The sequence below is a fragment of the Pocillopora verrucosa genome, chromosome 1, assembly GCF_036669915.1.
Source record: "Pocillopora verrucosa isolate sample1 chromosome 1, ASM3666991v2, whole genome shotgun sequence".
In the NCBI taxonomy this organism is placed as follows: Eukaryota; Metazoa; Cnidaria; class Anthozoa; order Scleractinia; family Pocilloporidae; genus Pocillopora; species Pocillopora verrucosa.
This window is the reverse complement of record NC_089312.1, coordinates 17,152,899-17,165,816: the sequence shown is the minus strand read 5'-3', so window position 1 is coordinate 17,165,816 and position 12,918 is coordinate 17,152,899. Positions and strand designations below refer to the sequence as shown.

At 38.5% G+C, this 12,918-nt stretch overlaps 2 protein-coding genes across 2 annotated transcripts in view; one reads left to right on the top strand and one right to left on the bottom strand.

Annotated features, from left to right (window-relative positions):
• Positions 1-4,133, bottom strand: part of LOC131784051 (huntingtin) — a 50,150-nt gene extending 46,017 nt beyond the window's left edge. The window contains exons 1-5 of the mRNA XM_066167498.1: positions 3,954-4,133; positions 3,181-3,264; positions 2,466-2,586; positions 684-743; positions 486-565 (exon numbers count right to left, since the gene is read on the bottom strand). Coding sequence (XP_066023595.1) covers positions 486-565; positions 684-743; positions 2,466-2,586; positions 3,181-3,264; positions 3,954-4,051 — 443 coding nt within the window. The 5' untranslated portion in view covers positions 4,052-4,133. The remainder of the gene's footprint in view (positions 1-485; positions 566-683; positions 744-2,465; positions 2,587-3,180; positions 3,265-3,953) is intronic.
• A 103-nt stretch (positions 4,134-4,236) lies between these two features.
• Positions 4,237-12,444, top strand: LOC131784127 (uncharacterized). Its single transcript, XM_059100918.2, has 6 exons — positions 4,237-4,322; positions 4,467-4,539; positions 5,810-5,859; positions 6,691-6,947; positions 7,927-8,093; positions 8,834-12,444. Exons 1-6 carry the CDS (start codon positions 4,246-4,248, stop codon positions 11,057-11,059), a joined length of 2,850 nt encoding a protein of 949 aa, XP_058956901.2. The 5' UTR covers positions 4,237-4,245; the 3' UTR covers positions 11,060-12,444.
• The last annotated feature ends 474 nt before the right edge of the window (positions 12,445-12,918 follow it).

Sequence of the window (12,918 nt, the reverse complement as noted above, 5' to 3'; positions counted from 1 at the left end):
AACATGTACCCCCAAAGACACAACAAAATGATTCCAAAATATTTTCACTAGCTAGGCCACACTACACTCTGGACGCTAATGAAATCTTGATAAAAAATTCCCTTAAGTTAATGGTGCCACAGCATGCATACTCATTCAACACCACAAAATTCCACTAGTTATTTCCACAACCTTTCCCAGGCCTTTCAGGTGTTTTCTGCAACCTTTGTTTTACAGGCAGCAACCAAAATACTCTTTCCCCAAGTTTCTATTTATAGTATCAAGCTACAACAACCCTGGACTAAAGAAGTAAATAAATACTATTTACAATTGTAACTGTAACATCTTGAATTTGCTAACAAGACTTTGAGCACAATACTCAAAGAGTTTGCCTAATAATTCTGAAAGGTATATGAGGATACCCTAGCTGAGATAAAAACCATACTAATACAAGCAATAAATTATTTTTGACAATATGGTATTGGTGAATACTAAAACACACCTACCGGCATTTCTGTGGCCTAATCAAATGGCACAAGTCTCCAAATCTAGATAAAGCAGCTCTCAGACTTCTAGCAGAGCCATTCTAACAAATGAATACAATGATGAGAAGAGAAAAAAAACAATCATCTACACCCACAATGTACATTGTAAAACAAAATAGCTATTATGACTATTATAACAAAATTTACAGAATTCTAAACCTCTTTTATTTTCTTGTAAAGCTCTACATGTATCCGTCCCATGAAAGAGTCCATCAATCCCTGTTGGGAGGGAAAACATCACTTCTGATTAGAATCTAATCCCTCCTTACAGTGTCCCTGCTGAACAAAACATCAAGTTCAAGAGAGTAAAGGAAATGATCACCAACAATAGAAGCTTTCCCTTATCAGTATCATAGGTAACATAAAGAAAATGTTATGGAGAATGTGCAAACTAAGGGTTAGTAGTGAAACTCCCAGCTATACTGACTTGTATTAATGTAATGATTAGTAATAAATGAGTTTGTTTACAATGCCTCCATGATCTTTTGGATGAATTTATTTTTTTACCCCTGATATCATTCCTTCAATACCAGACATAGAGATGTTTTGCAATGGCCCCTTGCTTAAACATCTAAATATCAAGGTTCTTTCCTTTACAAAGGCACAAAGATATGGAATACTCTTGACTACCTGGTAAATTAAGGAATATAATGTTTCTCCCTAAATTTATCAAGCTTTTCAAACTTTATTGGTGAAATTCTTGTGATATGCTTTTCAATGTCTTGTATATTGTATGTGTATCTTGTAATTTGTGCTTTAGCCTCATTTTGTATTTTATATTTCTGTATATATCTTTTCATATTTATATTGTTTTTGCAGGCCCCCATTCAAACCAGCTCTCACTGAACTGACCCAGCCTAGTTAAATAAATAAAGACATTAAAAAAAATACACACACACACATATATATATATACATATAAGTGAAAGAATTAAAGAGGTTGCATCAATTCTCTGTTACTCTGAGTTTTGTGCCTAAGCGCTTGTCAGAACTTTTTCAAAAAGTTCTGTCTGACGAGCACTTAGGCGTGAAACTCATAGTAACAGAGAATCGATGCGTCCTCTTTGATTCTTTCACTTATATATACTCAGCTCTGCTACCACAGCATCGAGCACTTTATGCCAAGGTAGACTCTACCCCCACATTTATATATATATATATATATATATATATATATATATATATATATATATATATATATATATATATATATAAGCAGTGTAGAATTGGTATACCTAATGATGAACTCCCAGTAAGAGGATCCACAGGATACAATGTTTGTCATCGGTTGTTAAAAAAAGGGGCCTTGGAGGGGAAATTATTACTGTGGTTCAATGGCCCTTTCCTAGGGATCCTGTTATGATTTTTACCAGATTACATTCATTCGGAGGCCTTCAATGGTGAGCTTGTTGCTCCAGAGTAAACACTAATAATTAAGTTACATTCTTTTTTCTCTCTAATTTTTGTCACTTATTTGTATTCACATGCCACCCATAGTTCTTTATTTGCCTTTCATTGTTTAACCCTTCTCAGTTTTTAATTTAGACCTTTGTTGTATTATGTAACCTCAATCTTAAAATTTCTGTTTTGTATATAAGTCACAATCTTTGTAAATAGCTTTTTAGTTTTTAATTTTTAACCTGAAGAAGGCTGAACAGCCAAAACGTTGTGCATTAAACTCGTCCAGAACACTCCAGAGTTGGCCTCTTCATTACATCCTTATAGTACACTTAACTATATATATATATAGTATGTATGTAACTAATGTAAACCTCTAGACAAGAACTGTAGGCTAAAACAGCTTGTTAACTCTCATTATGTCTACTGTATATCTGTCTTCTTTCATATCATAGGTGCATGCAAGAACTAATCTAAACGCAAGAAGAATTCATCAAGAAATGAAATGAAACCATTTAAACATCTCTATAAGGCAGCAACTGACCTTGATAAGTTTGTTGAGAGATTCACCAGCAACCAAGCGCACATCTGACTCCTGATCATCACAGCTGACTAACAAAGAGTCCACAGTGATAGCCAGGATCTTTGGAAATTCAGACAAACTTCTGATGGAGCAATCAGTCAAAACAAGTGAACATTAAAGGTGCATTAATCTCATTTGTATTAAATTTCTTTTTGCAATGAACTGACAAAGGAGTACTATTTCTAATTCAAAACAATAAGAGTTTTCTCAAAGATCACAACAAAATGACTCAAACCAGGTAGCAAAAGTATTCTGAACATCTAATGCAAGTGATACTTCAAGGAAGTTGTCAAGCAAAAATGAAAATGAAAATATTCATTTTCAGAGAAGAAAAACATGGATTCTTCCCCTTTTTTAATTCATTTGTGATCCCACATGTCGACATGGCACAGCATCAAGAACTCATGGATTTTTTAATTTCAAAATGAATAACTGGTGTTACAGATACATGCAACAACTGTACTAGCATATAATAATTCCTGTAAATTCCAGAGATTTCTCCCTTAAACACTGTAGTGAAAGTAAGTACAAGTGAAGGTATTCTCAAGTAAAATACAAGACAACCAGTCATGGGGTGTAATTTATATTTTAAATGAATTCATTCCAGCGAGGAACAAATAGAAGATAAAAAATTTTAAAGTGCCTAATATTCTATAATTCTCATTTTAATACCAACCTTATACCTGAGGAGCAAACTAGTTCAGGAATGGTGTTCAGATATGATATTCTTTCTTTTTTAGACAGAAGGCTTTCTTTCTTCCTACGAAAAAATTAATAATATTGTTTGTTACCTGTGGTACTGTTTTTTTTCTATTACATTCACAACAACTTAAAGCCTCAACCTTGGCATTGGCTCAGTAAGGTGATACAGATATATTCCATGCCCTCAATCATTTATAGCGCTGATTAATATAGCATTAAATAGAAGGGAAAAATTTCAGTAAAGTCAGTTCTAATAAGTTGTAGCTGTATTTACAACAGTAAATTCTATCTTACATTAATTATCATCCCACATGTTTAATTAAGTCACGAAAATGTTCCAAAGTCATTAACTTCAAGGAAGTCTCCTGAGAATAATACACAACAGTAATACATGCATCTTTGCATAAGAGCTTTCAGCTTAGGTCAGCTACACTGTGGCTGTGTACTGACTTGTAAGTACCAATGCATTATTTTTTGGTAAATGAGCGCTTGGATAAGGCTGAAAATCAACAGAGGTACAGGCAAAATATAAAACTTTAAGAGAAGGACTGAAGGGGGAGGTTCATACTCAGCCCTGTCATTTAGGTTGGTATCACTTGATCAACGGCTGTAAACCAAGTTTAACTAGTCGCTTAATTTATCTAAAATTTAAGGTCAGCATTCGATAACCAGTGAGCCTCACTTTTTGTCAACTATTGATGCAACGCTGCATAAACTAAGTAATCTAAGCAATGGAGATATCCTTACTTTGCCAAAGGATTTGGGTCAACCACAGGAATGCCCTCTCTAAAATTTTTCAACGCGTCAAAAATTTTGAGCAGCTTATCTGCCGCTGCTAGAGACATCTTGTGCAAGTTTGCTCCTACGTCCAAAGCTCGGAAATAAATCTTTAAGTGTCATCTACTTTACAACCTCGATCGGCCGCCATCTTTGATACGTTAGCCTCGCTTTCAAGATACAGATGGCCTCGACCCCAGGTCTCCACTGACGGACGCTAACAACGCCCTTTCTTTTCTTTCATTCTCACATTTCAACTTGCATGCATGCGGGGTTTCCTTTCCTTCCTTCTCTCACTAAAAACGAGAAAATGGAAAGTTCCCAGGATGCTCGCTCAGAGTAAGTAATCTGTGCAATGATCATAGAAGTAATCAGTCGTTTCTTTGGACCATAATTCATACGATTAGTCCTGATTTTTCGATTGTTGTTCGCTGTTTGTGGGTCATGTGTTTTAAGTCTGTTTAAAATTTGTTTCCTTGGAAGGAGAGAAGAGAATCTACATTCAATAATTTCCAAGATAGCTGATGGTGCACATAACATTCATGAATCGGGACTGGTAAGTGCATAGTACAGTACAACTCTTCCTGTTACGTTTGATAAAAGTTCGATCTTTCGTTCTGCAAGTTATTTCGAGCTCCTTCGTGAAGAACTCATGGTTCTGAGGAATCACCCAAAGTTCCTGTATTGTGATTTCCAATAATCACTGAAAGAACTATTGAATTAATCGAACAACCGATGCTTCTGCATTAAAACTTAAAAGGCGACTTGATTTTTCGATTATGTCCCTTATCAGGTAAATCAAGCGGAATAGTAACAGTTTGCAAGCGTTTAGCGTGACTCAATTTTTAATTGATATTGCGTGACATTTTCGTTGTTGCTAAGGAAAGGGAGCCTTGTTCCAAATACTGCAAGGTTTATGGCGGAAATGTCCTCTGAGAATGGTTCCTTACCATTGCTGTACATAAAAGAAGTGTTGTGCTGGTTAAGTTGTCATTTCTCTTGAGGTTTTATGTCCATCTACATGTTTAAAAATAAAGGGGGTGAGTTTCTAAAGAAACTGTGGTGCGGTAAAAGTGGTAAAAGTAAATTGGCCACTATAAAGAGTTAAATGGGTATGTTTCGAGCATTAGCCCTTTGTCAGAGCAATTGGGGGAATTGTGGGTTCTGTGTGGGTTTAAATCCAGAAAATGGAGCTACGCTATTGGTGGGAATATGGTGACGAGAAAACAAGAATAAATTAGTTGAATGAAAAGTGCTTGTTGATACCGTGGATTAAGAGTTCTGATTTGGAAGATAAATTTTTGTTCTGAAGTTTTGCAGGTTTCCAAACTGCCTACATGTAGAGAAAGCTGTAAAACTTTAGAGCAAAAATTTATCTTCCAAATTGGCACTCTTAAACCCCACAGTATCAACAAGGGCTTTTCATTCAACTCATTTATTCTTGTTTTATTGTTACTATATTCCCACCAATAGTGTAGCTCCATTTTCTGGAATGAACCCACACGCAACCCACAATTCCTCCAATCGCTCTAAACTAATGCTTGAAACATCACTCTTTTAACGCTTTACGCTGGCCAATTTTCATTTTGAACTCAGTTGTTAGCACTAAATTGCATGTTTAAAAACCAACTTTCCTGATTCAAATCAGTTGGAGAAAAGCACCTTGTCAATGCCATTATCTATTTTTTCATCTATTTAATACCAATGCTGTTTGAAAATTAATAATTTGATTTTTTTTGCTCCATCTTCATGACCATTGTAGTTATACAGATTTTATAATTTTATTATGTACTGTTTTGTATATTTTTGTGCTTTTTTTTTTTAAGGATGAAAGTGATTTTCTGATTGTGTCGAGTGAACACAGAAGTTTCAAAAGGTAATGACTAAGAAAGTTTTTTTCTTGCATTATTGCAATCTGTAGCTTATAATTTTATTGCACTTTAGTCTACTTTCAAAGTCGTGTCATTGTTTTCATCAGTGGGAAGAATTTTGGACCTTTTCTGTCTTGATCCCAGTATGATTACCATACATTTAATGTATGTATCGTGAAGAGAATTGAGTTTCATATCTAGGCAATTACTGGTCAATTTGTCAATAGCCTAAAATTATTTCACAATTGATGTGAAAAGAATCAAACTATGCACTGAACATACAGAGTGTACATTGGCATAAAAAGATTTAACCCCCACAACACCTCAGGAGTGTTCAGAAAGGAATTGCTCCTTACATTATGGATACTTGTGAAGCAAAAGGATAATCAAGCAAAGCATTTAATCTTAAGGGCAACGACCTATTTAACATTAAACTCTTTAGCGATAATATAGAGAATTGATATCTCGATCCTGGGAGTGAAAGGACTTAACAGTGACATGTTGAAGTTTATGAGTACCTTTAAAAATGTTCAATACCAAGAGGACAAAAATAGTTGCTAGGATTTTTAATTTTGTTTCACCATCACCAAATGAATGGCCTGTTCCAGATGTTCAATTACCAGTAGTAAAATAGAGCAAAATAGTAAATGGCATGACAGTAGTGGTGGAGCAAAAAAAGTGGAAGGCTTGGGTTGGACTGTTTAAAAGAAGGAATTTTGGATCACACACAATTTTTACTATTGTGCTATTTACTGTTTTGCTCTGATTTACTAAGTGAAGGCCTAGGACAGTCTATGAATGTCTGTGTTTTGTAACACACTTTTCTGGTTTTTCAGAAAACTTGAGCAGAATGAAGAAAGCAGAAAAATTACAAAAGGTGACCTGGATTCAGGGGTCAAATTCATCACTGATGAGATCAAGCCAGATATTGACGCCATGGCTGTGCAGATCTTTTCTGAGCTACCAGAAGAGAATCCTTTCAGGCTTGCGGATGCAGTACCTGAACAAGATCTTATTCATCCACCAACAGAACCTGTCTATCAGCAGTTAACCCTGGAGGATCCAAGCAGTGAAGTAAGAGAGGCATTGGAAGGTAATCTGGGAACAAGTTTTGTTGTAGTTGTTTTTGGGGCTCTTCCTGAATGATTTTCTCAAAATAAGTAATTACTAAGCACTGAGTTCACAAAAGCAATATAGTAAGGGGACTGTGGAGAAAATGGGGGCCCAAATTTGTAAACAAATCCCCAACCCTTTAGATGTGGTAATTATGACAATCACAGCATAAAATTGGCTCAGTCAAACATTTGGGGTTGGTTATTTACACAAGGTCCATCCCAAACAGTAGTCTTACATAATCAGTGAACCTGAGGCCTTCTCCATAAGAGGGTTGATTTAATTAAACAAATTTCCTTCCACCATAAGCTTTCAGCCCTCTTGATACTTTTCACAAAAATGTTCAGATAAAAAGTACAGCTAAATTGAGGATTGTTTAGGGTGCAAACTTGTTAAACCTTTCACTCCCAAGATCTCATTAGTAATTCTCCTTACTGTCTGCCATTCTGCCATGCAGTTCTTGTGATGTTAGTTTGGAGAATTTGTTATTGGATCAACTTATAATCCCTTGACTGATATTTTTCTTTATTCTCATCACTTGCCTTCTTGACATTGTATTGATATTGTAAGGAGAAATTTTTTCTGGGTCACTCATGGGGGTTAAAGAGTTAAAAAGTGACCAGATCAATCCCAATGACCGGCTCCTAGTCTTTTGATCTTTTCATAAACTATTTCATTACGATTGTTCAGGGATTTAAAAAAAACTGTTGATTGCCGTAATCCTGTTGGCTACCTGATAATATGTCACTGCTTACTCTGGTCAAAATAAATACCTTTTGGCCCTCAAGGAACTTTTCATAATCACCTACTTTTGGTGAGTCTGATGCCTACATGAAAACACTTTGAAACCCCTGATTACTAGTGTCTACAGTAAGTGTGTGATAGTAGTAAACCATAGTATCATTTTGCATCATATCACTTTGAGACAAACTTTTAAGTTATGTTTTGTCTGATTTCAGACCCATTAGATGATGTTGGAGTAGCCTCTGATGCTGGTAGTCCTGTGCCAATGCCACAGATGGCTCTTGGTTTGATGCCAACACCCAATGTAACACCTCCTCAGGAAGTGACCACTGAACAGATCCACCTGCAGTTTCAAAAGAAACTTGAAGAACTTGAACAGCAGGTAAGGAGTTAAAAAAAGTAAAGCAAAGTCTAATTTGGAACATGTTGTAGCCAGAAAAATTTTTTGAGTTCCCCTTTGGTTTTGAATTATTGAAAAGTTCTTTTGTTTTTGTCATACAATTTACCAATTTGATCAAACAATTTGGTTATACTGGCAGAGGTTTGTCAAAGAAAAATGTGGGTCACTGTTCAAGTATTCTTTTCTTCCAAATGCTTAACCCATTGTCAAGGCATCTGTTAGCCACAGTTCATCTGAAGAATACCCATGCTGAATGTTATCTCAGTTCATTGGACCATTCATCTGGAGCTTTCTCACATAACTGAAAGTTCAATAACCAGCCACCTCATTGCCTGTCCTGACTTTTTCTTGATGGGATGTTGCAGCACCAACTAATACAATCCACAGCTTTATTTTATTTGATCTGCAGTGTTATCCGATTGTATCAGGACCTATAAATTTAAATTATTTTTACTGATTGCAGCAAAAGAAAAAAGGGGGGAAAGAGGTTTCCACAAATATTCTTTCTGTCACAAAAGCAAAATTGCCAGAGTACCTATGTAGTCAGGGGCCAAAACTTAACTTTGTACATTGAAATTACAATCTCTTGAAGCCTCCTATTGTAGAGAGAAGGCAAGTTTACACTGCGTAGAAGATCTTCGTGAGTGCCCGTCCTACCGTTGTAAATTTCTCTTAAAGCGCGTTCTTGTAGTCTCTTTCATTGTTATTTTCCATCGTTTCAGGTCAAGGTCCTTCAAAACCGAAATCTCGCCTTGGAGGAATCATACAAGAAGCTGTCTGACCTCGTGGAAGCCCAAAACCATCTACTTGCAAGCGGGGGACCATTCATCCAACGGTTGGCACCGGCCACTCCTCAGGAAACCTTGGCCGATACCACTGCAAAGACAGAGACTCCAGAAGCACCTCCGTTACCCAACGTTCCTTTTGTAAGTGAAAAGACTTTATTCTCCAACTCACAACAGCTTTACAGGAGCGGTCTGCGCAGCTATGAGCTTCCAAGGAGGGTGTCGGCGAAGGAAGTACTCAACCTTTGGGAGCATGGCTGTGAGGAGTTCCCCCCTCTGAAAGATTGGACTCCCACACAAAAACTAAAGCAACAGAGCAAGATCTCTCGGTGGAAGAAGCTCGTTGATATCTTCAAGCTTCATTATCATGGTGATATGAAGAAATTCGAAGAGAGTTTCTCGGACAACAAAGGGGAAATTCTGCCGGTGACAACCATCCTGTCGTTGTACGAAACTCAGCAGACTCCGGCCTTTCTTGGTAAAAACAATTCCGACCACGAGGGAGCGGCGGCTTTTAGCAAAGAGAAGGTTGATGCCCAAGATGTGGATGAAGACTTCAAGAAGGAGATACGGAAATCTGTAGATTCCGAACTAGAAGATTACGAAGGTACTGATGTCAACAGAGAACCTACGAAAGTAGGAGAGGACAACAGCATGGCACAACCGTCAGCTGAAGTACGTTACTTTCTCCCGAGGAAGGTAACGCCAAATGATATTGTGCGTCTCTGGGAGGAAGGTTGCGAGGAGTTCCCTCCGGTTTGTCAGTGGTCACGCGCTCAGAAAATCGGTCAAGAGACTAAAATATTCCGATGGCGTAAAATTGCTGAAATCTTTAATAAGGACTGCAACAGGAACTGGGACACCTTCTATGCTAAGTATTCAAATGACCGCGGGCATCTTCTGGCCATTTCATCGATCATTGCAAAGTACGATGCGGAAAATGCAACTACAGGGCCTATTTTTGACATCCCCGAAGCCCGAAGCAGATTAAGTACATCAGTTGATGAACAAGATGAAACTGAAAGCGGAGAAATGTCACCCAGTGCTGCCCCATCTAATGGCGCGAGTGGCGTTAAGTTGGAAAGCTTGAGCCCCGGCGAAGGTAGCAGTCATATTTTACCTCGCAAAGTCACTGCCAAGGATATTATCAAGCTGTGGGAGACTGGGTACGGTGATCTACCGCCTCTCCACAAGTGGACGCCCGCACAGAAGGCAGGACAGCGCAGCAAGTTTTCGCGCTGGACTAAAATATATGACATATACAAATATCACTGCAAAGGAGACTTGAGTTTGTTTGAGTCAAAATTCTCGGACGAGCGCGGCGAGCTATATCCCGTCACCACGATTGTTGCCATGTTTGATGCCTGGGAGTCACCGTCAAGCCTGTCCAGTCCTTTTGCCGTTGCGCTTCCCGGTCAGAACACTGGAGAAGGGACTGAGAGTGAGATTTATCAACTCCCGCGTAAAGTGACTGCCAAGGATGTAGTGCAGCTATGGGAGGAAGGCTGCGAACTTTTTCCGCCCGTTAATAAATGGCCGAAAATCCACAAAGTAGGACATGAAACAAAACTCTTTCGCTGGAAGAAAATCGTGGACATCTTTCGAAAGGATTGTGGCGGAAGTTGGGAAAAGTTCGAAGAAAGATTTAGCAACGCCAAAGGTGAACTGTTGCCCATTTCCGCAATTTTGTCTAAATACGACTTAGAAAACGAGCCTCCATCGTACTTGCCAAAACATTTTGCGTCCGCTCTGAATAATTCTGGCATGGTACCAAAGGACGAGGTTGGCGGACAGAACGTTCAGTTACAAGACCAAGAACACGATAAAGTAATAGGTAGTGACTCAGAAATCCTAGAAGGTGACGGAACTTCTACGAAAAAGGGTTCGGATTTTATTCTACCGAAGAAGGTGAATGCGCTGGACGTAATTTATCTGTGGGAGAACGGCCTGGGAGATATGCCCCCGCTGTGCCAGTGGTCTCCGGCTCAGAAAGCCAGCCAGAGGAGCAAGATCTCGCGCTGGAATAAGATTGTGGATATTTTTAAATACGAGTGCGGTAGCGACATAAGAAAGTTTGAAGAAAAGTACCGAGATGAGAAGGGAGAGCTGCTCCCAATTACTAATATTTTGAACCTACACGACGCACAGGACAAATCGTTGTGAGTTTGGGAACGCAGTTGGGAGACAAAATGCACATTGTGGAACATAAACTCCTTGCGAGTGGAACCGATCGAGAGCGATTTTCAATTGAGTACCAAAAGTAATCCTGGGTTGCCTTATTGTGATTGGTCTAAATAAACCGCCCCTCAACCAGTCAGATACAAAACTACATCCAATCACGACTTAATCACGTGTGATTACGATGATGTTTCCGTGATTTCGTTGTTTCAGGTATTCTCCTTAGTATTCGCTGGCCTCTGGAACCGCTTAGGTTTAGTTTCACGACACTCAATCGAGAGGCGCCCAGTTCTGTGTCAAAGTTTGCTTGTTCAAAACAAATCGATAGAACATTTGTCGAGTGGTTGGAACGCTTGTGATATTTTCTATTGACTATAATATCAATAGCAATCAAAACAGCGATGCGTAGTTTGTTGGGATATGTTGTATAAATGAGTGAAAGTAGGGCAACTTGCATTAATACTTACATCTTTTCATACAAGCGATTTCTAACGGTGAACTTTAAAACTCTGTCCCAAAACCGACAAAGCCTTTTTTGCAGCTGCAATTCACCGTTTTTTCCTGGATGATGAACCTCCATCGTAGAGTAGTAATTCATTATCCCAAGAGATGGGTGCAGTTTTGCTTCCTCAATTGACTCAGCCGTTTAACTCCCACAAGAGATTGACATGTAACTTCTCCCTATAATGTCTGTAGACTATCGAACAAACGGGTGATGAGAATACCCAACCTATCAGGTAGAAGTTGTTATCTTGATCTTACACCAAATTCTCATATCTTTCTTGATAAGGTAATGTTTAGCAGCTTCAGGGGAGAATCAGATCTTGGGAGGTAAAGGGCTAAATTAACTGGGCTTATACAGTCCCCTGTCGATTAGAGAAGCTTGCACGTTGAAGAATGACTTTCTTCTACATCGTGCAAACGAATTTTGACTCAACGGGAAGGCTCGCTTTAAACGGCGCGCCGATCTTGTGCCGAAACAGATGTGGTTGGTTTTTGTTACTTATAATTAACCAAGAACCAATGGGGGTAATATGGCTCTTTGCAGAATTCAGTTAGAATCTAGAGGCCTGAGAACTTCGCTGTTTAACAACTTTTGAGCATGGCGCCGTTTGAACCGTGTCGATTAAGCATCGTGCAAGGACTTGCTAAGTTAAAAAATGTGACGTAAAGTGTTATACGAAGGCAAACATGGTCATTCTTCGTCCTCAAATATACTTTGAACTCCTCTCTATTATACTTTCTATGGTGTGAAGAATGGTGACTGGTTTTTTCTGTATTTATTCCACTTTCGAGATACTTGTGGAAGTGTGCCAAACATTTTTTTTTTATGAAAAGTACAATCAAGGTGAAATAAATTCATTTCTTATCTGCAACTTCTTCGATTTCAATTTTCAGCTTGCGTCGTTTTCTTGGCAGTTTAAAAGTTAAATTGGTGCGATGCAGTTGTTGGGAAGATGCGTGCGAGAACAATAGGCCAGATATGGGGACAGTTTTCTGTCTTTAGCCTTTTACACCTTTGCATCAGTATGCAAGTTCTCCATATTGTATATTTCTAACGGTACTTACAAGGGGAATTTGTCTGACATCAAGAGCTTCAAGGGTTTACCATCATTCCCTTCATTCTCTTCACTTTCGTGTTTGATTGCAGATGATACTGTTAGGAGAAATTAGATGCTCATCACGCTTAAGGGTTAACGGGGGGAGGGGGGGGGGTAACGGGTCGAAAGACACGGAAACTCCCAACATTTTAAGTACGCGGCAAAATATTAATGAGTACCCTGTTCCACAAAAGAAAGGCGTGCCTCACGAACTTGAGGCGAGTATTCAGCTGGGCTTCTTGT